The sequence below is a fragment of the Ptychodera flava genome, chromosome 13 (genome assembly GCF_041260155.1).
Source record: "Ptychodera flava strain L36383 chromosome 13, AS_Pfla_20210202, whole genome shotgun sequence".
In the NCBI taxonomy this organism is placed as follows: Eukaryota; Metazoa; Hemichordata; class Enteropneusta; family Ptychoderidae; genus Ptychodera; species Ptychodera flava.
The window spans coordinates 33,333,283-33,357,225 of NC_091940.1; the positions used below are offsets into that span (position 1 = coordinate 33,333,283).

At 37.2% G+C, this 23,943-nt stretch overlaps 1 protein-coding gene across 2 annotated transcripts in view; it reads left to right on the forward strand.

The window, feature by feature from the left end:
- The first annotated feature begins 1,099 nt into the window (after window positions 1–1,099).
- LOC139148219 (putative leucine-rich repeat-containing protein DDB_G0290503) overlaps window positions 1,100–23,943 on the forward strand; it is a 75,835-nt gene continuing 52,991 nt past the window's right edge. For both annotated transcript variants that reach the window (XM_070719533.1, XM_070719534.1), the window contains exons 1-7: window positions 1,100–1,479; window positions 9,398–9,547; window positions 18,212–18,295; window positions 19,127–19,258; window positions 20,498–20,698; window positions 21,575–21,742; window positions 22,444–22,527. In XM_070719533.1, the coding sequence (XP_070575634.1) occupies window positions 1,264–1,479; window positions 9,398–9,547; window positions 18,212–18,295; window positions 19,127–19,258; window positions 20,498–20,698; window positions 21,575–21,742; window positions 22,444–22,527 (1,035 nt within the window). In that variant the 5' untranslated portion in view covers window positions 1,100–1,263. The remainder of the gene's footprint in view (window positions 1,480–9,397; window positions 9,548–18,211; window positions 18,296–19,126; window positions 19,259–20,497; window positions 20,699–21,574; window positions 21,743–22,443; window positions 22,528–23,943) is intronic.

Below are 23,943 nucleotides of genomic sequence, written 5' to 3' on the forward strand. Positions count from 1 at the left end.
GCTGGCGATGGCAAAGTCGAACGCTGAACCTGTTACATTTGGGTTAATTCTGTCTGGTTTTGCCACAGGGTACCCAGACATCTGGTTGTTGTTGTTTGTATTGATGTTTATGCTTATTAGACATGTTTTTATGACCCATAAAAATTCAACGAACATAACTAGTACTGTTGTGTTTTTGTTGGTTAAATCGTAATGTGGATGTCATAAGGAACGCTACAAGGACACTATCATTACTTGAACCGATGCAACTCTCTCCCAACGTTGTTGCTACTTAGCTCTCCAAAATCTCCAACAGACGGCTTACCACAGTTACCTGTGGTCTATTCCGCTCTGCGTCTATGCGCTACGTAGACGTGTGTACATATGTCTTCTTCTCAGGCATATGTAAACACGTCTAGCGCATAGACGCAGAGCGGAATAGACCACAGGTGACTGTGCGCTTACCAAGAGAAATTAATTAATGTCTTGCACCAGAGTAGAGTATCCCAAAATAAATCTATGCATAATGCACATATTCTAATGTCCAAAATTACTACATGTCTGCCGATGTCCCTGCAGCTAACTTACTGCATGTTTTTGGAATGTCCCCAACTTTCTTCCTGTGTTTGAAACTCTCCAGAAATATTGCGATTCTTTAATGTATGTTACAGGTCTAGTGTTCTGAATTAACGATTTTAAGCTAAAGTTGAGATCCCGAGGAAAATTAACCTAGTAGACAGAGACATATCGAACAATCTTCAAAAATAGGCTCAATCAAATGGAAGCAATCCGGAGCATGCCATGTGCTGTACTGTACGTTCGCAATATTTCGTCGAGGTCCTTTCGGGACTCCCTTTAACCACGTGACTAAAGTCTGTTGTGGCTGTTCCACAATTTGTCAGTGCCGTATATCAAAGCTCCGTGTTTCACCTGAAAACCCTTTTTGCTGGGCATCAAAAATGCAAGTCCCATCACTCGTAGTATTATTATGGATTATAATTATATTATATTTGCACGCAATCATTACAAATATAGACGCGAAAGGAAAAATGCGACGAGACAAATTATGTTTCCTTGAGGGGGTATGTATAATTGATTGAAAAGCTGGTAATATTAACGGGCCACTGACCGTTGTGAACGCGTCCATTCTTCAGTGAACTAGTGTCACTGACAATACTCCACTGAAATATAATATTCCTCGTTTCCTGAAAGAGGTATTGGCTTTTTTGCTCCAGCAAGGGACTTCTCGTCCTCAGCTTTGCACGAGGTCAGCCACATGCTAAAATGGCCGACCGATCTTTCTCGGGAAGTGCCAGCTCGCGAAGAACTGGAGCCAGCGGGCCACCCTCCACGTCGAGTCTTGCGCGGTCAGCTGGCAGCTCAAGAATGGAGGCTCGCAGTGGCAGTCAAATGCAGGGACTGCTTAGCGAGTTCAAGGGGCTTTACACAGACAGACTTCAGCGATTACAAGAAGGGGATGGAAGTGAGGAAACACATAAGGTAAGAATTGTCACAAGGATATTACAATGCAGGCAGGATATGGTATGAAAAACGAACATCCCAAATATTGTAGGGATGATGCGATGTGCCCAGACGTGTTCCCCCTTCACTGTAGCAACAGGTCGTGAAGGGACGCTATCTCAACGGCATTGTGACAATGATCTTTTCAAATTCACTGAAAATTACCAAATCGTCAAATAGAAAATTACACGTTAGGAGAGGCGTTCTTGCGTCACTTTCAATAGCACATAGCACGTAAAACCATTTATTACAGATGTAGACCGCCATTTTATGGGGGGAATTTCAGAAGGGCAAAAAATTCATTCAGCCCGCGCGTGTACTATCAGCGAGATAACAATGACATCACAATGCGGGGGTACACAAATACGTTGGCAGATAATCCAACAACATAGCGTCAGCACACAGTTGCTGCAACGAATTTACTATAACCATTAAAAAGGCACACTGAACCGTCATCTGCTACGATGACCTGACAGCTCCCGAAATGAAATATGGAGCAGAAATTTGAAATGACGAGCATGTAGGTTGTTTAATTTTGTGGAAATGGATGCATGTTAAATTATTATTAAAGGTGTTGTCTCTGATGAGACAATGATCTACATTGCAGTATTTTGTGTAGCGCTGTACCAAAATTGCACATTCCTTATAATTAAATGACTGTTCTGGACAAATACTGATTTCATTCAAATTTAGTCCCATGCCTGTCACTCAATTGATCTTGTAGACTCAGAGGAGAAATAAAATGACAATTCACAGGAATATTGTCCTAGCTATCAGATTTAAATAAAGTAAATCCCTTCATATTTTTGTTCTGCCACGTTTAATGGGTGCATATATTCCAACCATTTGCAAGCTTTGTTTGCACTATTTGGGATGGGATATGATGGGGGGGGGGGGGGGGGGGGTAAATTTTGACGTTTGTTATTTGCTTTGAAAGATCCTTATCAGGAAGTTTTTGAGAAAAATGTGTTTTCGATAACATGAAATGACAAGTTGTTTTCAAGCTGTACTTCTGTGGTCAAGAGGAATAGTGAGTCTGGAAATGTCAGTCCATTTAAATGTGAAATGGTCTAGCCAAGGTACTTCTGGGGGTGTACAGGCTTGTTGTATATACAAGCAGGAAGGTGTGTCAACATTGAGCCCCCATGGACGTGAAGCCCATTCTTGATTGGTCGTTGTTGGACATCTCACAAAACTTGTTTGGTGTGACTTTTGTCTGCTTGACTATTGTTCCACATTCAACAGTGCATGGCATTCTGATGGGATGGTGGGATGTATGTATTGATTGTAGGCTAAAAATCTTGGTGCTGGTCCAATTTTGTTTCAACTTGTACTAGCTTCCCCACATTCCTCTGTCACTACACTCAAGTCCTGCTTACGTAGCCTGAGTTCTGATTTGTGGGCATTAATCTTGGATATACCCGATGCAAACACACTGTGGAAAATCATGCTGATTTAAAAAAAAATGTAGTGCAGTGTCCAACATTGTTCAATTTTCTGTGGTCAACCACTGCTATGTCTGTCTTAGCAGATTCACGTTCACTCTAGTAGTAGTAAGTAGTAGTAGTAGTAGAAATTACGAGATGGAATCCCCCCTCCCCCCCAAAAAAAAAGGCAAAAAAGAAAAAGAAAAAATTGTTTTCTGCTTAAAGCTAAGGTTTGAAAACAGTAGCTTACCTGATAAATGAATTCAATGAAATTGACCAATAATGTAATCAAGAGTTCCTCATCAAAATTGTTCAAAATTTTAATAGTTAGTGTGTTCACTCTGTTGGGCTTTTGATTTTTGTCTAGTCCCCTGTGCTTATGTGTAGCGTAGGAGGCGTTCTGAGATCAGTTGACATCCGCCTTTTTCATGTTTCAATAACTGACCAATATTTTCAGAGAGCATTCATAATGTAATTAATTTTTTGCAGACTAATTAGCGACATCAATTGGAAAAGTTCTATACAATTGTTATACCTAAAGCTGTAAAGATAAAAGATAGCTTGAACTTCAATTTCAGAAACCGGGAAATTTTTAACATCACACTCACTGAAATACATCCCTATATAACTTTGCCTGTGCTCTATTGATGTAGATTACAGAGTTTTTCGAGCATGTGAATGCATCTTTCATTCATTTTTGACCATTTTTAAAATTATGATATTGGAAATCATGGGTGACCCACTCATGAGTGAAAAAATAAAACAAAAAACAAACAAGCCAACAAACGAAAAAAACAAACAAACTAGGTTTGTTTGTTTAAACCTCAGTATACAATAACTTTGGTATTTGGTCAGTGATCTCTCAGTGTCCGCCCAGTGCTGTCTATTAGCAATTGACAGGCCCTTGCATTAGCAGCCAAGCTCAGTGAGATGGCATAGCTTGATGTCGTTCAAGGCCTTGGGAGCTGGCTAAGCCAGACCATTTGAGAGCACAGCAGTGTAGTGGTACAGAGATCAGAAGCTGAGTAGCCAAGTAGGCAGTGTGAGAGTGCTTATATGCTTGGCCCATCTCATTCTATGCCACCTCCCTGTGAATCTCTGGTACTGTGAAATCGATTCAATGATATAACAATCATCTTTTCAGTGTGGGAACATGGAAAATGATCAACGTTTTTTCTCCTTCCTGTATGTCCGTAAACCAAGAAGTAGCATTTTTCAAACACAAATTTTCAAAATTAATTGCCCATTCACTACAGTGTATACATATTATTGACTGTATTGAACAACGGCTGATGAACTCTCCCACAAAAGAGAATTTTTTCAATCATTTTACCTTTTCACCACCATGGTTTAGTCCCAATCTATTGCTTCCATTGGTGAATGTGGACTTCATTAGGCAGGGATGGGGGTGGAAGAGGTTAAATTGCCCCTTTTGCTTCATATTTCACGACGTAACATTTGAATTCAGAGTTCTCATTCAATCTCTATTCAAGCTCATCCTACATGTATAGAGATACACTGTGTACACCCACGCAGTGGATGGATGATCTTCAGCTACAAATATTTCTAATCATCTTATAGAGTTTTTTAAATCCTGAAATATTCTTATCTAAGGAACATTAGATATGCAGGTGACATGACAGGGAACAGGATTACATTACATCAGAAATAATGAAAGACATTTTGTACCAGCATCACTGTGAGCTGTTGCCTTGACAACTACATGTAGGCGTACAGGAAAATTAGAGCTGGCCTATGGATGAGCACAAAAAATTGAAAAAAAAAAAAATGCCTTTAGTTTCAGTTAGTTTTGTCAAAGACAGAGCTGATGTAAAATAATCTGAGAATGTACAGGTTGTCAGTTTTGAAGATGGAAGTGACAATTTTTAATGCAATTAGATGTACAGTACTGTATGTCTGCACTAGGTTGTACGCTTGATGCAAGTTCATGGCTGTGAGTTGGCATAGAAAAAGCACAGCACTGCAATATGATTGATGGATCATGATAATCACCAAATCATGGCCTCCAGAGGTGAAATATGATCCTCTCCATCAATTATAAAATCCTTGATATATCCTGTCTACTTGTTTTTGAAATATCACTTCATAGCTTCTTCATTCCAATAAAGTCATTATTTTGAGTATTCTCCAGCTGTATTCTGCTGGTGATGACGCCATGGCTTTTCCTCCCACCGGTTACCATGACAACGGCCTTTGCTTGGGTTTTTGTATATAATAGACGGTTATTTCAAAAAAAATTGAGATTTATCATGTCCGAGTACATTGACAGCGCAGGTACATGTACAGGTATATCATATGTATTGTCGCAAGATGTGTAGCATCAATGACCGCAGTTACAAAGATGGAATTATTTCAGAGGTTGGAAATCTATAACCTTTGCAGCAATTCTTTGTTTCATTGTGAACTGTTTCGTTTTCCTATGAAAATGCACACAGTCAGCTAATGAGCTATCGCTAAGGGCGCATACATGTGTAATACATGTACTTGTGGAAGTTGTCCTAGGATAATTAGAGCTCATGATGTTCCTCCCCTGCCCCCCAAATGTTACAAAGTACATGTACACGTGGTCTTTGAAACAATTCAACAGATCATGTTATGTCAGTCCAGAGTATTATTATTTGCATTGTGTCTGTGCGCACATCTGTTTGCCCCAGTTTTTTTTTGAAAAAAAATAATACACAAACTTTTCCTCCAAATTGATATTTTGTCACAAACCAAAGCCCTGACTTTTATATTGCAACAGATTACTTCCTTATAGCAGTCACACTTACAGTCATTGAAAGTGATGAAGGTACATGTAGTACGTGTACGTGCCTTAAAATTGAAAGACTTAACCCTTGCTTTGACTTTCCATGAGGAAACGTGAAACCACTCCCTTTTGAAATCAAGAATAAAAATTAGGACTCCGCAAAATTTGGTACCAGAGAAACAAATTACCCAATATTTTAGTGACTGACTCCACTGTTGAAATTCAAAATGGTTGCCATTCCTGTGGTAACTCTATGGGGGAAAAATGAAATTTTAGATTTCCTTAAGACTAAGCTGCTGATAACTCTACATACTCCATGATTTTCAAAATGAGCCCCCACAAGTGGTAGACCAAAACAGTATTGTAAAAGTTTTACATTCTACATGTACCTGAAGTAAAATTATATCTTCTAGAAGCTTATACATATAGTCACAGGAATGAACAAGTTGTGTATGATAACTTTTTATTAATGGCATATTGATTTTATGCTAATTTTTGGTGTATGTTTTTTAAACTGCGTACCTTGCCTACCTTCCGGAATTTTGAGTGGACGCAAAACAAAGAATTTCAGTTACTCTGGCCTTAGGGGTAGAACTGAAAAGTTGGTTGAGAGTGTCATATGAAAAAGGGGTATGAAAGAATTCACCAAATTGTTTTTTTAGGCTTATTTCAAAAAAGTAAGTGTTGGTCGATTATCTGACTGTCAGTTGAAATCAGGAAGTGTGCATCAGGAAGCGGCGTGATTTGTAGTCCATTCATCATGGGACGAAGGCCCCCAACCCACCCTCATCCCCACCCCACCCTTGTGGAACACTTTAATACCCTTGGAGGACAAGTTGCATATTATCGATGTCAATTTTTCTGCCTACTTGACCTACTTATAGTTGATGAGAAGTCTTTACATTTCGCCATTTCCTATCATTTGATGAGTTGTACGTATCCATGGCAATGATGGCGGTTGAGGAGTTCTTGATGTCATTACAACATCATTTTAAAAATCTGCCAGCTGACACAAATCATAAATAGAACAAGTATGGTCACCTGTTACAGGAACTGTGTTTGATTTCATTTGCATTTACAGAACGCTAAATTTTGATCAATAAAATCAGTCCTGAAAAGCAAATTTGCCATCAAAATAAAGAAATCCTGAGCCATCAATGCTGAAGAAATTTTACCAGAATTTTGAAAATGTGTGTCGTCAAGTTCATTGATATGAAACAAATCTTTGCAAGCAGAATAGATTTAAATGTTATTTATCTCTTTTTACATTACACTAGCGGTAAATGGGATGTTTGTGTTGGCAACTTGCCAGACATGTACATGTACTGTGTAGTGGACACGTTGTTGTAACTCACTCAGCATCATGGTACATGTACATGTATATCATAAAATGGGGAAAAAGTAAAGTAAGTTGTGTGACACTGAAATGGTTTGTGAAATTTTCATTTCGCACACACATAATTTAAGACAAGTCATTGGGCTAAGAGGAGGTCAATAACGTCGGTCAGTGTGTTCATATACTATAGATGTCACTTCACCAACAGCACTCCAATCAACTCAGCTGCACATATGTAATAAAATGTTGGAGCACATCTATATCAATGTACTGGCAATGTTTCTGTGGTGTTTCCACACTCACGTCATGTGCTTTTTCTGTGAATTTATTTTGCTTGTGTGGTTTATGTGGTCTGCATATGTGTTCAAAAGTTTGGTACATCAGTGTTATTGGACCAAAAAAATCAAAACACAGTGAGCCCTGATGGTGTGTAATTTGATGTATCTCAATTGTTAGAGTTTAACCTGCTCATCCCCAATCCGTATAAACAGGTCCACATTCACCATTGATAACAATAGGTATATACCAAAATATGGGCCAAACCGTGGTGGTGAAACAATAGGAAAGGAATTTCAGAATCTACAGTTTGGTATTTTCAAGGAGGGTATCAAGGTTCTACCTTGTTGGTATATAATTAGATCCCTGTTTGGATAACTAACAGGCTGGTAAAAAGGAAGTGTCAATTGAAAATATTGAAAGTTTATTGCTCTTAATTAACCCTTTGAGTGCTGTAATTTTTCCCACCAAATATTGTGCAACATTTTACCAATTTTCATGGATTTTTTATAATTTTTCAAAAATTTTGGACTAAATTGACATCACATGATTTCATTGGCTTACAGTTATTTATCCAAATATTGGCAAAAATCTGAAAAAAAATGACTAGGGTGTATTTCATAAAGGCAATGAAAAATTGCTTTTGCGCTCAAACTCAGTATTAAAAGCAAGCTTTCCAACCATGCTGACACTCATCCACAGCATACAATTTACACTTTATATCTGGTATAGTGGAATGGTAGCTTTGTAATTTAGAAATTTAGTCCCGGAAAACAATAATAATTTCATATTCTTCTCCTTGAAGCATTTTGACGCACAAAATATCAGCTTTGCCAAAGACAACAACACCCTGTGTAAAGTATGCAATACATGTATGTCACTGTTGATAGAATGAATTCTAGTCAAGACAAAAATTCACTTATCAACAACACTACTGGACAAAACACACATACATGTACTGCAGGCTGGGTAGACAATTTGAAGAACCAGTCATTTTTGGTATGATTTTCAAAATAGAACCAGAAAGTGAATTTCACATACACAAAAAAAATAATAGAAAACAGAGAATTCCCCCGTTTGATATTACTATACCATTTGCTTGAGGCACATGTAGCTTGTGCGGCATATAAGACTTAAAATTTTGCCCAAATTTTCATGAAGGAAACTATAAACCATTTTCCTTTAGAAATCAGGAATAAAAAGTGGGAGTCACCATTCAAAATTTGTGGCAAAAGAAACATTTCCCGCTGTATATTTACCAACAATTGAAATTCAGAATGGCCGCCATTCTTGTGTTAACTCTATGGCCAAAATATGATTTTTGATCTTCACAAAATGAATTGGTGAAAACTTTGCTTACCTCATGAGCTCCAAAATAAGGCCCCCACAAGTGGAAGACCAAAATGTATCAATTGTAAAGCTGACAGAGTCTGAATAGCTGTCCTGGAAGAATATTCTACCTATAAAGTTAAACATATACAATGTATGTATGAGACTAATAGTCCAATGCAAATAGCCGTATGATTGCTGTTAGTGAAGCTGTCTGCCTCTTGTGACACGGAATGTCAGTATTACCGGTAAATTAAAAGCTGATGAAAGATATAGTGATGGAATTGATGTTTAATAATTTGAGGGAAAAAAATGTAATATTTGCAGAGTTTACATTATTTAATGTGTAGTAAATGGTGATTTTTTCAACACATTCTTGATGAAATACATTGCAAAGTCAGTGTTTTTGTTAAGGCTGGAAAATGTTACTGGGGTTCCCCAGTCATTTTACCGGGATTCCCCTTGGTATATCAATGCAATCAGATTAGGGAACAGCAGAAATGTTACCAGGGTTCCCAAAATCATTTACCGATATATTCCCAAACCTTAGCAAAAACACTGAAAGTTATAGAAATTCACATACTTTATACAGATATTAGTCTAGTACTGGTATCTAGCACTCCCTCATTTCAAAACTCAAAACTGTGTAGTTTTAATTCAGTGTAGGGTTGGTTACATTCCAGATTTGAAATGTTCTATTTGACCCACAATTTGTGAATTTATTGTTAAATTATGGTTGCAATTACTTTGTACTTGCAGATGAAAATGAGGGTGTTGCAGTCGTATGTCAACGACCTCAGTGAACAGAATGAAGTGTTGGTGCAGACTGTGGAAGAACTTGAACGGGAAGCCAACGACAGAGTTGCACTCTTGGAATCAAAACTACACAAAACCAACAACACTGTAAAGGTAAGAAAAACAAACAAACAAATCAAAACATAAACATCTCCTGAATATTTTTCACAAAGCAATTTTTTGAGAACCACTTTTTGTAGAACATATTAGCTCGTGCAGTGAGCCGCCAAAGACAGCTGCAAGTGGCTCACTGATACGGCATCACTGCAGTACAATAAGATTTTTTCCTTGACCACATACTTTCCCCTATTGCTATCCTATGATATTTGTGATTGCATCATAGCACATCATATCCCAGCTTCATAGTTTTTACTTTGATCAAGATTTGCAGGAATAAACCTAAAACTATGATAACCTAAAAAATTAAAAATAAATGAAAATGCATCGATATATTGGAATGAATGAGGACACCAACACCTATGAAGAAGAGGAGTATCTTAAAACTGCCTTCATCAAAGATCCATCTACAATGAACAGTGAACTGTCACTGTGTTGAAATTAAATAGCTGCTTGAGCATATAGCAGGTGCAGCCAATGAACAATGCACTTTTAAAAAGGTCCTTACTATGATAAGATATATTGTGCATGACAAATAATGTGAACTGACTAATTTTAAGTCAAGAGGGTAATTAATTAGCTGTTCATAATTTGCCCTCCCACAGAAAATTTTTCGACTTACCCTCCCACACTCAAACTTCATTTTTACCCACTCCCCACTTATTTTTGCCTGTTTCCCCTCCCCACTGTGAATTTTTGAAGCTCCCTCGCCCTGTGGCGAAAAAAAAACTTGCCAATTTCCCCTGCCCTGGAAACAATTCCCCTCAAAAAGTTTTTCGCCAAGCCCTGTCCCCAGGACAATCAACCGATATCCGCCCTGCCCTACAAAAAAAAACTAAAATTTGCTCCCCTACCACCTAAAAACATGTCCCCTGCCCTAGCAAAATTAAAATTTCCCCTGCCCTAAAAAATTGCTCCTGGAATAGCTTTTTCGATGAATAACTCTGTTGGCTGCACCTGATATGGGCTCAGCCCTAGTGTGATATTATCTCCATGGTACTTGTGGATCAATAAAATATTTTGTCTTGATCAGCAATCAAATGTGGCATCCTTAGGGTCCAAGAGACCAGCAAGTACCTAAATGCACTTGTAATTTGCTCAAGGATGTACTCAGGACTAGCAGACTTAAATCTGTTACAGTATATGGCCCTCAGTTTGGTATGCAGCTTTGTAATCATTAGCCTATACTGATGTGCTCTCAGTGGTCTAGGTAACCCAGGTGCAAGACCAATGTAAAGCAAAATGAAGCGCTAGATTAAACAGCTCAAAGAACAGATTCAAGTTGTACTAGGTTGAAATAATCGTGGGCAAGAGAGGGGCACATTGCGTAAGGGGACTGTGAGTGCAACCGGATTTCCATTTATACTGGTGCAGGGATCCTTCAGATGGTTACGTTCACCCCGGTACTTCCTGTTGGCAGTTTTTGAAACGATAATCTTTGTCCAACAGCTGCAGGAAGTTGTGAAAGCCAGTTTTATGACGTAAATGTAGCAGCCATGTTGTGTCTGACGTGGTATCAGTTCTGTGTAAAATTAAAAACACTGGTAATCTCTTTAATCTCTAGTATTTTTCTAAACCATGGAAAGGCGATTAATTTAATCCAACCACTTTCAAGATGAGTGGTTTTGAATTTGCTGTCAATGATATGTTTAAAATTTGAAAAGTTCAAATTTTTGCACAGATACTAACGGTTTCAAACTCTTTCAAATCTTTTGAAAATATCTGACAATTGTGTTTGCCCAAGGTTTGCAATGACAGAAAACTTCAAAGTAATATTGTGCTTTTAAAACCTGTTTTTGGTTATAAGATCAGATTTAGCAAGTAAAGGCAGAAATAAATAAATAAATAAATAAATAAATAAATAAATAAATAAAGTGAATAATTCATTATTTTACTTTCATTCATTGATACATGTACAAATTCAGAGAAAGAAATATACTGGCATATGTCAGGATAAATCTCCCATTGGTCAGGTCTTAACATCAAATCTCCAAATACTTCTTTGCCATGGCAACTTTCATAGCCGCTGTGCAACAATTACGTAAACATTCACACAATATCTAGGAGTATTTGCAGAGCTCTCAAGTTGGTATCACAATTCTAGAGGTGATCCTCGTAGTTGGTCCATCGTCAGAAATAGAACATTATTTCGTCAGTTGGTAAAATGACTGAAAAAAAGAAACCGCCATTCTGTTGTAGAGTCTAGAAAAATCACACAAACTGTGATGTACCAGTCAAGAACAGTGCATGACAGAAATTCCTGATTTTCCAAGAGAGGGTTTGAAAATTGTCACCCAGCAATCGTATTTCTTAATGTTAGGTACTTGTGTGCCGTGACAATTACTGGCAAATTGAAATTTGAATTAATAAATAAGTGTCCTATAAAATTAGCTCACTCTATGATATTGAAAATGAGCATATTTACTCGGGGTAAATCGTGCCTGGTAATTATCTAGAGCAAGTTTGTCTTCCACTTCAAATAAATGTTACAAGACACGATCTGATCGTCTGTGTACATAATGAGATCGTTGCATGCACCGTACATGATCCAGTTTTTTAGTCCCCGCGGACGAAGTCCGGCGGGGACTTATAGATTGGGTCCCGTCTGTGCGTCCGTCCGTCCGTCCGTCCGTCTGTCCGTCGTCCGTCCGTCCGTTCCGTCCGTCCGTCCGTCCGTCCGTCCGTCATCAACAGTTTCTCAGACACTGCTGAACCAATTTCGTTCAAACTTGGCACAAAGCATAGCACTATGACCTACAGATGCACGTCGATTTATTTTTGATACGATCGAATTTGGCCGCGAGGCGGCCATTTTGTTGCGATTTTTCATGTCTTTGGACCATAATTCAGACATCCTTGAGCAGATTATGTTCAAACTTGGCACAATGGCATAACACTATGGCTTTCATATCCATATCAAATAATTTGCAATATAATCCAATACTGGGCGCGAGGTGGCCATTTTGTTGCAATTTTTCATGTCTTTGGACCATAACTCAGACATCCTTGAACAGATTCTGTTCAAACTTGGCACAAAGGCATAACACTATGGCCTACATGTGCATGTCAAATTAGTTTGCGATACGATCCAATATGGGCGTGAGGCGGCCATTTTGTTGCGATTTTTCATGTCTATGGACCATAACTCAGACATTCTTGAACCGATTCTGTTCAAATTTGGCACAAAAGCAAAACAGTATGCCCTTCATATGAACACCAATTTATTTTGTGAAATGATCCAATATGGCTGACAGGTGGCCATTTTTTTGCGATTTTTTCATGTCTTTGAACCGTAACTCAAACATCCTTGCACGTTACTATGGCATGCATATGCATGTATCAATTAACCTTGCGATAGGATCCAATATGGCTGCAGAACTGCCATTTTGTTGGAATTTTGCATGTCTTTGAAGCATAATTCAAAGGTCATTACACCCATTTTGTCCAAACTTGGCACAAAGATCGAGCACTATGGCATACATGTCAATTTACTTCGTGACATGTTCCAATATGGCTGCCAGATTGTAAATTTTTTCCAATTATCTCTTAATCATATGCAAATATTCCTTAACCAATGTTGTTGAGACTTGGTACAAAGATAAAGTACTATGGCATACATATGCATGTCTACTAATTTTGTGCTATGATCCATATGGTCAAGAGACAGCCATTTGATTTCAATTTTGGTGTGATTTTTTTATGTCTTTGAAACATAAACATAGGTCACTGTCCCTCGATGGACTGATTTTGTTCAAACGTGATACGAAGATAAATACTATGGCTGCATTCTTGTGCACATTAAATTGTTTCATTATATGATCCGAAATGGCTGATTACAACAACATACCCAATCCCATAGCATTTCGAAAATTCCACCAAACCATGTGTATAGTATGTGCCGTCATGACACTAGAGGCAGTGAGGGCATCGTTATGTGTGATGTAATCAAAAGTTCCTTCAGTGGTCATTACCGGCAGAGATGAGTCATTTATTACACGTTCCTCAGATTACTTTATTATGCAAGTCACAGGCCTGATGCACCCATTGCATCAATGTCATTCCACAGCGACCTAGACCACAGCTACCTAGACACCAATGATTATAACAAAATGGACAAGCGGGGACTGTGTCATCAACGATGACTTGTTTTTAAAGGGACCCGCGCTGTTGAACCCAAGCCAATGACATATCTGTGCTGACAGGCTGGTGTCCCCTGGCAGCCATTGAGTGGATTGGCTGTATCGTGTTGACGATCTATTGTCAACGGTCGCAGGCGGCAAATCTGAATTTCTGTTACCCGACAACAACAGTGCATTGTGTCTGCCTGTGTTGCCCCACGCTGCTGTTGTGTGTGTACACGCATTGATCGATGAATGAATGGGTCAGCGGACAAAGGGACAAAGGTCGTCTGATTCTCTTGCCTGAGTAAAGGGACTCGGTATGGTTTTTGTCTGGCGTTGATTCCATAAGCACAAACCACTTAACCTGTCTGTGATTTGTACATTTAATTGATTTTATTGCGCTCTAAACTCTAATGGCCCTTGCAATTTTTACGTTACCCACCAGCGACAGCGGTTTCCAAAAATGTATTTTTAAGGTGCAATTGTACAATGTATGTACATGTATATCACCTGTTCCCAAGGTTTCTGTCGAAGTATTATTTTTAAACTTTTTTACTGTGGTGTGTTTTAAAACGGTTTCCTGTAGTGTATTTTGATAGTTTCACTTCATTTGACAACTTGAAGAAAGACCAGGATTTGGTAGTATTAAATACATTTTTTACACTCAGGTAGTGTTTCTTTGCAGTACATGTACATGTACTTTGCCAAATTTTCCAATGGCTTCCAAGCACAAACCTAGCTTCAATGCTGCATGCTTGTTCCATGCAGCTAGAGATAACAACTCACACAGTCTACAAGTTTTTCAACTCTTGCATTGCAGACTTCTAATCTATGATACTGTCTCAGTTTGTCAAACAAGCTTTCAGGACAGTTATATCAGATCTCATAATCTGATTATGCTGATTAAACTCACATTTAAATATCTAAAGTAAAAATCTTTTGCTATGTAACAATAGATATTTAATTTTGACACACTTAAGATATCTGATTCTGAACAGTTAGAATACTTTATCTTCAAAATCACGTCATTGGTAAAATTTTGTATTGACTCTTTGTTGGCCACTATGAAAATTATTTCCGTGAAGCTCAGTCAGCACTGGTTCGTCAACATTTGTGAATGACTGGCCTTTATCCCATACCAGCTTCCACTTTGGCTGTCGTATTTTTTCTTCACACCCAAACTAGTACCACGCGCCCAAACTGGCACCACAAACTTATATCAAGCATGTTCACTACATTTGTAGAGCTAATAGTCAACATTTGGGAGTAAAATCTAAAACAGAGATGGGACTGGTGGGCTGCCAGGTCCCCCTCTCTCAAATCCTGTCTGGCCCTCTGCCAAAATATTTTGTCCAGAGGGCATGACCAGTCATGTTTGGCGTCAAACTCCATGGATTCAAATGAGTGTAGGATTGAATATATTCTAAGTCTGTAAATTGCTTGCTCTTTTCAGAAATTCCCATGGTGTTTGTTCGTTGTTAATTTAATTTCAGGTCAATACAATCACTCTCTTTTAATGTTTAAAAAGTACATATGATTCCTGAAACCATTAAGTATCTTCTCAGCTTGAAACTTTTGTTTTTTTGAATGGACATGAATGAAGTTAAGCAATTTGTCAACACTGTGGATAAATCAGACATCTGTCTGAGCGAAGTAGAAGTTAAAACTAAACCCCCCCCTCATTTTTCAGTGTCACGGCAGCAGAACCATTTCACTCTGTCAATGTGACAAATTTTGACGATTTATTGCGCAAATAGGTGGCTTTTTGAAAGCTTGAGAAAGTCACAAACTACTGTTGGCAATTGTGTTTAACTGTGGGAGAAGCTAAAAGTGCAGTTGTATTTGATGATGTGGTTAAATCCCAATTTGCATTTCAGATCAGGGCTGCTTATGCGTGTTTACTGTGCAGAAAGCGACGACGCATCAGAAGGGATGTCGGCAAAATTGGCACAGTTCCAACTTGAGAGCTAAACTGTGGGATTTATCAATAGTACTGACTCACAAATCGAGATTTTAGGTTTCAACATGTAACTTTGTTTTAGTGTACCTTAGTTTGGCATTGACAAATAACATTGATCATGATTGTTGTTGTCAAACCCATGCGTCCCAAGAAAAAAGCTGATAAATTGTAAGTGAGTGATTTAAAGCAGTGATCTTACAATGGATGTAAAAAAAGGAGTAAGATCATGGATGTAAAAATATTTTTACATCCCAGGTCTCACTAGTAATAAATAATTCGGACTGATTTTCAACAATGGGGCTGATTCCAAAAGCCGTCATAGTTTTATCATTACCGTAATATGCAAAAAGAAACATTTGTCCAAAATTTCTTGCAGCTGTTTTTGAAGTTCTAAGTGGTGTTAAACTGACATAACACCAGAGAAAACTCGTTGCTCGGGTGAAACGGTGTTTTACTTTAAGGAAAAAAATTTACGTTGATTGAGACACATTTTTTTCCCTAAAAATTATTGAGGAGGGTAACTTATAAATGTCAGACTTACAAATGCTGATGATTTATTCGATCCAAACATTATATTCACAAGAACACTGACATGTTGTTCTACATCCACCGCTACTGTCAATTGTACTTGTACATGTACCTTGTGTCAGAGATCAAGATAAGTGATTGTCATGATTTTCATACAAATATTTGTTGTAAAAAAGAGCCATTTTTGTCATTCTTGAACTTCCAATTTTCACATGCATGTACAAAGAAGGGCTGGGCCCATCCAGTGTGACATGCCTTTCAAAAATGCCAAGGTTCAAATTGATTCTGATGTACATGTAGGTGCATCTGCTCAAATTATTTAACCTTCAATGAAGCCACCAAAATGATACCCTTGATCTAGTTCTGTCGGTACCTGCTTCCACTAGTACCAGCATTATCTCCAATTGCATCTGATGCCATCAAGCTGTCACGCTCAATTTCTGACAAATAAAAAAATGTCAATTGCCAATATCCCCCTGCTTGGTCGTGATATCACAGATGATTTGATACTGATTGCTTCTGAAATGTGCAGACTAGTTGTCATGGAGATGAAGTCCATTTAGTAAATGAAATTGATCATTCACACGTAATCTTGTTCAGTGAGCAGTTGATGAGAAAAAGAAGAAAATAGAGAGTTGTTATCTTGCGCTACTGTTTGTCTGTGTAGAACTGAAATACACTTTACTTATTTCTGAACTTATTTTATTGAATAGATGCAGCAAAAGCCTTGAGCACCCTGCCTTTAGATTTTCATATTTTTTTTTGCCAAACGCTAGATTTAATTGACGTCAGTCATATTCAGCACATCAATAAATGAAATCTTACAAAAGATTTCTGTTGTATTTTTAGCAGTCAAACATTGCCATTATGTGTGCTGACAAAGATAAATATTAATACCATGTACAGGAGAACGGATCCCGATGTGATGTCTTGCACACACTTGTGCATGAATCTGAACGATGTAAAATTACGATAAGAGTTCCAATACATCTACATGAGATTTAGCCAGTTTCATGTCAAATCCCTCAAAATCAGCACAAAACATCCAGCTATCCTGAAGATCACAGGTCTATGTATACTACTTTGACACACACTATCTCTATCAGATCAAGGCAGTAAAAATCCTCATATATGTAGGTAATACATGTCTTAACTTTATAAAACTAACTTGGTCTTGTAGAAACATGTGAACCTGGCAAGACAAGACATAACTATTAATTATGACTGGTTTATGGCTTGTATGTGTAGTTAAGAAAAATCAATACCCCCCCCCCCCAAAAAAAAAAAAAAAAAAATAATAAAATTAAAAAAAAATATAAAAAAAACAACAAAAACCAAAACACAAAAATCAAGAAACCCTAAAAGAAAGCAAAAAAAACAGAAAACAACCCCAAACCCTCCAGAATTCCAAACAAACTGAAGCACACACATTTCATTAGGGGACGTTCCATCTAAAAAACCATGCATATTCAATGCACATTCACCCCTGAAATAGGGGTTCAAGGGGTATGGAGCTCCTAATTAAAGTTATTGCCATCTCGTAAGCTGTTTGCAATATGTGATTAGAGATAGCGATTAAGTGGGTGTACAGGGAAGGCATCTCTGCCTTACACACTTCACTCATACAGATAATCGTTTGCCTTGAACTTCTTTGAACATTGTACCCTAATTTCCAGAATAGGACCTATAAATATACTACAAGCCATATGTTAGTTCAAATTAATAAAAGTAGGAACAAATTCCGATGTCCTGAAATGATAATACTGCTGTCAAGGTTTACGCGAGACTGAGTTTGTGCCGCTTCACTGTACAATACCTTGGCATAAAGTAGTACCGGCCAAGCTATTGGTATCTGAAGTTGTTGACTGAGCGTTATGTAATGTCTGATTATATCTGATATAACTACTTTACATTGCATATTATCAGTGCAGAAAGAGCCCAAAAAGTGCACTTTTTTTAGATGCAAGAGTCCCGTCATGTCAAGATCACATCACCAAGTGTACGATTCAATAGTGATTTTTTTCCCGTTTGAATTCTCTTCTTCTTTTGCAGGAGTACATGGCCAAGTCAAGAGATTTAGAATTAGATTTGAAGACATTGGTGGCTCAAAGGAATGCCTTCCAACAGAAAATGGATGTAAGTGTTCTCTATGGTAGGGTGTAACCACAGTCCCTCTGTGGAGGGACCGAGGTGTAACAGAGTTCTCAGTCCACGCTTTGGTCACGTACATGTACATGTACATGTACAGTGTACCATGGTAACACTGATGCTGACATCTTCAATGACTGTTAAATCTTCATTAGCTGGCACTTTTGATGTAATTTCCAGTATTTTGTCATGTTTGTAAAAGTAGTACGTTTTCCTGTTCAGCTCCAAAAATCATGTTGAAATGACTACTATTCAACTTCAATTGTCAATACAGCCTGTATTAGACGTGCTCCACGTTTGTGGGCATATAAATGTCATATGTAATAAAATTATGCCAGTCTATTAATTGAAACAGAAACAAATTTTTTGTCTATGTAATATGTGTACCTGAATGTTCAGTTCTCATTCAATTTAACAACAAATTGAATACATGCAGTTCTGTCAAATTGTTTCCAAGTTAAAAAATTGCACATTTCTGTATATGTGTGAATACCAGCAATGGAATACTCAAAAGAGACAGTTGTAAAGCTTATAGATACGGTCATTTGCCGTGAAGGACGCAGTCTTCACACCTTCCAGTTCCTCACGGTACATCTGTGCATAAATTATTCAATTATTTTAAATTATTTTGTAATAGTACCCCAGTATAATATACCACTATGCAATGTTACAAAAAGTAATTCTAAATCATACTTTCCTTTATTGTACGTAAACACGGCACTTTGCAAATTGCACACCAGGGCCTTTGCATAATAAGACTTTATCCTCGATTTAGTGTGATGTGTATGTCAATGCTGTAATTTTTAAATAATTTTTTAGGACTTCCAGCACAGAATAGACAGTTTGACAGAGGAGAACCAGGGTCTGAGAGCTGACAACAATGACCTCAACCATGATGTCAACGCCCTTATTGGGGTCATAGGTCAAGCCAAAGCCACTTCCAAGTGGGAGGTAAGGTTCAGCACCATTAAATCTCAAAATTAAAAAGTATTGTATTCCTTAAATCATAATATGAATGTGAAATGTCTCTGATAGTCAAAATATAAGATGTAATGTGTAATTTCCTGGATAAATGTATAAGTCGTTCATGAAAAGTGTATTAATTCTTCATCTGCTATTTGTTATACAACTCTATCAGTTGCATTGGATGTACTGAATCAGTGATACGTGCAAAATCAAAGCTTCTGTTTCCTAAAACATTACATAATGCCTTGCAAAGAGGATCTTGGAAAGCTTTTATGCAAATTTTCAAAATCCGCTGCCACTTCACAATACTCAGTCACTTTCAAAGTGAGAATTCTGTTTCCCAAACCCCAGTCATATGTTTGTCATAAATTCTGTAAAACCACATTCAAATGGGTTAACTATGGTACCCATGAGACTGCTGTTTTTGAAATTAGTTGACTACTTCAGAATGTCTCAGATTGAACTCTTCATTTTAAATTCTGCCAGTCAGTCGTTTCAAGTGTTTGTGTTTACCGGTATGTACATTGGGCAAGGATTGGTAATTGGATAATATTATGACTACAAACCCTTGTTTACCGACATAAACATTTCTTTGTTTGTGTTTAATTGTATATTTACCTCTATGCAGTTAAATGAAGTCTACATGCTTTACCATAAACAAAGGTTTTGTAGTTGTAGACCCTCCATGTGAACACTTATGCTGGGTATTTTAACCCTTTGAGTGCTGTAATTTTTCCCACCAAAATTTTAGTGCAACATTTTACCAATTTTTATACATTTTTTTGTAAGCGTTTTGATAATATTGGACCACATGGACAGCAAATTTCATTGCCTACAGTCTTTTATCAAAATTTTGGCAAAACTCTGAGAAAAAAAATGACTGTGCACATTTCATAAATGCGACAAAAATTGACTTTGGCACTCAATGGGTTATCAATTGTAAGTGTGGACCTGTTCTCAAAGAATGGGCTTGAACAGGTTAAAAAACTGTTTGATACGGGGCATGAGAACTCTATATCAGAAATGGAAAACAAGTCAATATTAGAATGTGTTAGTTTGGCAAGCTAAGTCTTAAATATCCTTAGCCAATCACCGAATCACTTCAAACCCTTATTTGTATAATACAAGACGTTTAATTCGTGTTAAGCTAGGATAAAATTACAGCCTCGCATTGTCCTGCAGGTCCTAATTTCATTCTTTCATTCTTTCTTTGCATTGTTCCAGTTCGGCGGTTTGGCATTTCGGACACTTGATGCCACTGACGTTCTCGGAGCGCAGGCAACTGACTTTCCAACCGCCGATGAGAGAATGCAGAAACACATCGAAGACCTGAAGAAGCAGCTATCGCACCGTGACAACATCATCTCCAAACTTCAAGATGATCTCAGAAAGTACCGAGAGGACCACAAGGCCTCGCTGGAAGAAGTATGTGAATTTTTGTTGCTTTAGACAAAAATAATTATGTGTGTGCGAAGGAGTCTGAACTAAAATTAGCATTCCATCATAAAAACATCATTATTGTGTTGGATTAAAGGGCCTTTAAAATGGTAAAATGGTAGTCTGCAAATGGTGAATATAGCTTTGCAATTTATGCTGCACATTAAAGGGCCGGAAATGCTATCTTTTGAGAAAATTTTCGCCATTTTTGTTTTGAATATCAACCATAACTCCTTGCTCTACTCCCCAAGTACATGTATTCAGCTTGTCAACTCAGCCTGTATGTGTGTAAACTGCATTGTTATTGTTGAAAAGTGAATTGTGGTCCGGACTAGAATTCAAATGTAAACAATAACAATGCGTTTTAAACATAAAGACGCTCAGTTGACCGGCTAAATAATAGGTGTTTCTACATTCTTTGGGGAGTAGAATAAAAAGTTGCTATTGATATAGAAAATAAAGATAACAAAAAAATCATAAAAATTTGGCATTACTGGCCCTTCAACATCCAGACACGTACTCTACCAAATAGTTGTGTAAACACTACAAACTATGGCAATACTACAGACTGCAAACACTGGACACAAACATGTTGTATGAACCCTAACGTACTACAAGGATTTGAAGCTCAAACTGCTATATGATATCATGTTATTCAAACTATAACAGTCTGCATTCAGGCAGTGTATTTACCAGCATGACAGACAACACTCGCCATAACTAACACATGGAAGTCACAACACAAAATATAACAATATTCAACAGAATGCATGACATTGCAACACCCTTCAGCATGATACATGTACATGAATAGTAAATCAAATACAAACCTCACTCTGATGAAATCTGTTGTCCATCACTCAGATCGAAAGAAAAGACATGGCGCTTGACTCCATGAAGACGACCCTGTCACAAATCCACGACAGAGAGCAGAGAAACGCCGGGCAGGTTACCGACAAGGACATCGCCCTCATGAAGGTCAAAACGGAGCTCAGACAAGCTGAACAGAGCAAAAAAGATGTGCTCTTAGAGGTACGATGAACTGCATCCATTTAAAATGACACAACATCTCAATTGCGAATTGTTACATTGAGCGCTGATTATGAAAATTCAATTATATCGATGATGTCTGCATCTAATGCTTGATTTCCTCAATAAACATTATCCATCCATGCAATAATTAGTATTGTTTGAATATGCAAATCAGCTCATAATGAGTCATTGTGAATAGAGAATACCATAAAAACACTATCGATTTTACAACTTCAAACTACTAATTTGACCACCCATATAAAATAATTGTTATTCTACTTCACATAATTTAACTTCAACCTCATGAATATTTATATAAAAGGGAGAAATTACTGTCATTTTATGTCTTACACTAGGTTGAGTGTTTGCAGTCATTGAATATATTCAGACACTTTTACCTTGCTTTGCATTATTTTCTTCTAGAATTTGTTCAATATTTATTTTCCTATTGGTGTGTGTTCTTTGGATTGAAAAATACTCATTGTCAGTGGTCTTACGATATTTTTGAATTTTTTTTATTTTTCCCGGTGTTTTGGTCTTATATTGTAAGAATGTACCGAACAGATAGATTTTTTTATCAAATAATTAGACTTTCCATAGGACAAATGTGTATTTGATATGATATGAATAGGTTTGGACCCATGCATTTCCACATGTGTACGGTTAACACTAATATTGTCCATCTTTTTGTTCTCTTTCAGCTGGCTGAAAAGGATCGCATTATACAGGGTCTTCAGTCTGATATCACAGATCTTCACAATAGCATTGCAATGAAAGACACAGAGGTGAGTATTCCTATTATCTGTCAGAACTTAATATTTGAAATGTAGTCGAGAAGACAGCAAGAGTCAAACAATCACAGTGTGAAATTTGAGTCCATACTTTTCTTTTGCTTGACTTGCGTCAGCAAATTTTTCTAGTCGAGTTAAGGCTTGGATAATTTTTATGCATAATGTGATATTGAAAGTAGTTTTCATAATTTTCTTAAAATTCTTTTAGCTATAAATGTGGAGGGAACATTCAAATTATCTGATCACAAAGTACAAATAATGATTTTCATCAATTCAGCAATCTTCTCAGTAGTTTTATGTGACCATCAATGTCAACTTGCCTTTCCAGTGTGGATGTGTTTCAAAGTTTTGAGCGATGTTTTCAGCTTCTCCAAAAATGACAAAAATAGTGTAAAAACATATAGTGATTTGTTCACATCAAAGTTTTACAATAAATTTGATGCCTGTTCTATACAGTCTGTGGAACCGGTTCAAACTTATCGCCAAGGAAGCAAAATAATCATGAATATTGCACCTGATTTCCATACAATATTGAAACTCAGTACAACTTATGAATATGCCCTCCATTCTCCTGGAAGGTATAGCTTTGTCTGACATTTTTTGCGACATGGCACATGACCATGTGTGTTTAAATAGGTTGTCCTAACTGGAGAACCTTAAATTAGTAATTACTGGTTTTCAAATGTGTAATAAATATCAGAAAGAAAAATATAAAGGCAGTGAATAATATGAGTGTATCGAAATTTTGGTGCAGACTTTTGTACTCTTAAAGAATGGTGCTACTGTTATCTTGTATGTTTGCTATGTCTTGAAATGTTCACATAGTTGTTGAAATTGCAGTTACGAATTTTCATTCAGGCTTTTGTTTTGTCTGTCCATCTTTGTACCAACTGTGCAACCTTTTGTCCACACTTCATATTTTTAGCAGTCGATATGAAACAAGCAAACAGATACAGATTGTTATGGGCGCAGCTGTGTCAGAGATTAGTGCCCCGATTGTAACTCGTGCAAACTAGTGTGGACCATAGAAATTGCATGACCTGTATCTAGCCCAGAATTTCTGTTTGAATGTATTTTTATGCATGGTCGCTTGTAAATCATATTGCTGTCACAGAAGAATGTCTAAAAGTATCTGATGAACTGAAGAAGTGAACATAAATTTGTGAATGTAAATAGGTGACCCATGCAATTTTCAATGAAAATGTGTTGAAAAAATGCAGATATTGAATGAAATTGTAACCATGAATTTTGACAGCCATTTGATAATTTCAAAATTACTGTTGCGTATATGCACAAAACTAGTTTAAGGTTTCTTAACTTTTTTATTCAAGTGAAGAATTTCTTAAAACTTCCAGCGGTCAGCCTTTTACAGTTATGTGTAATATATGTTAAATTTTTCTGAGTCCAATA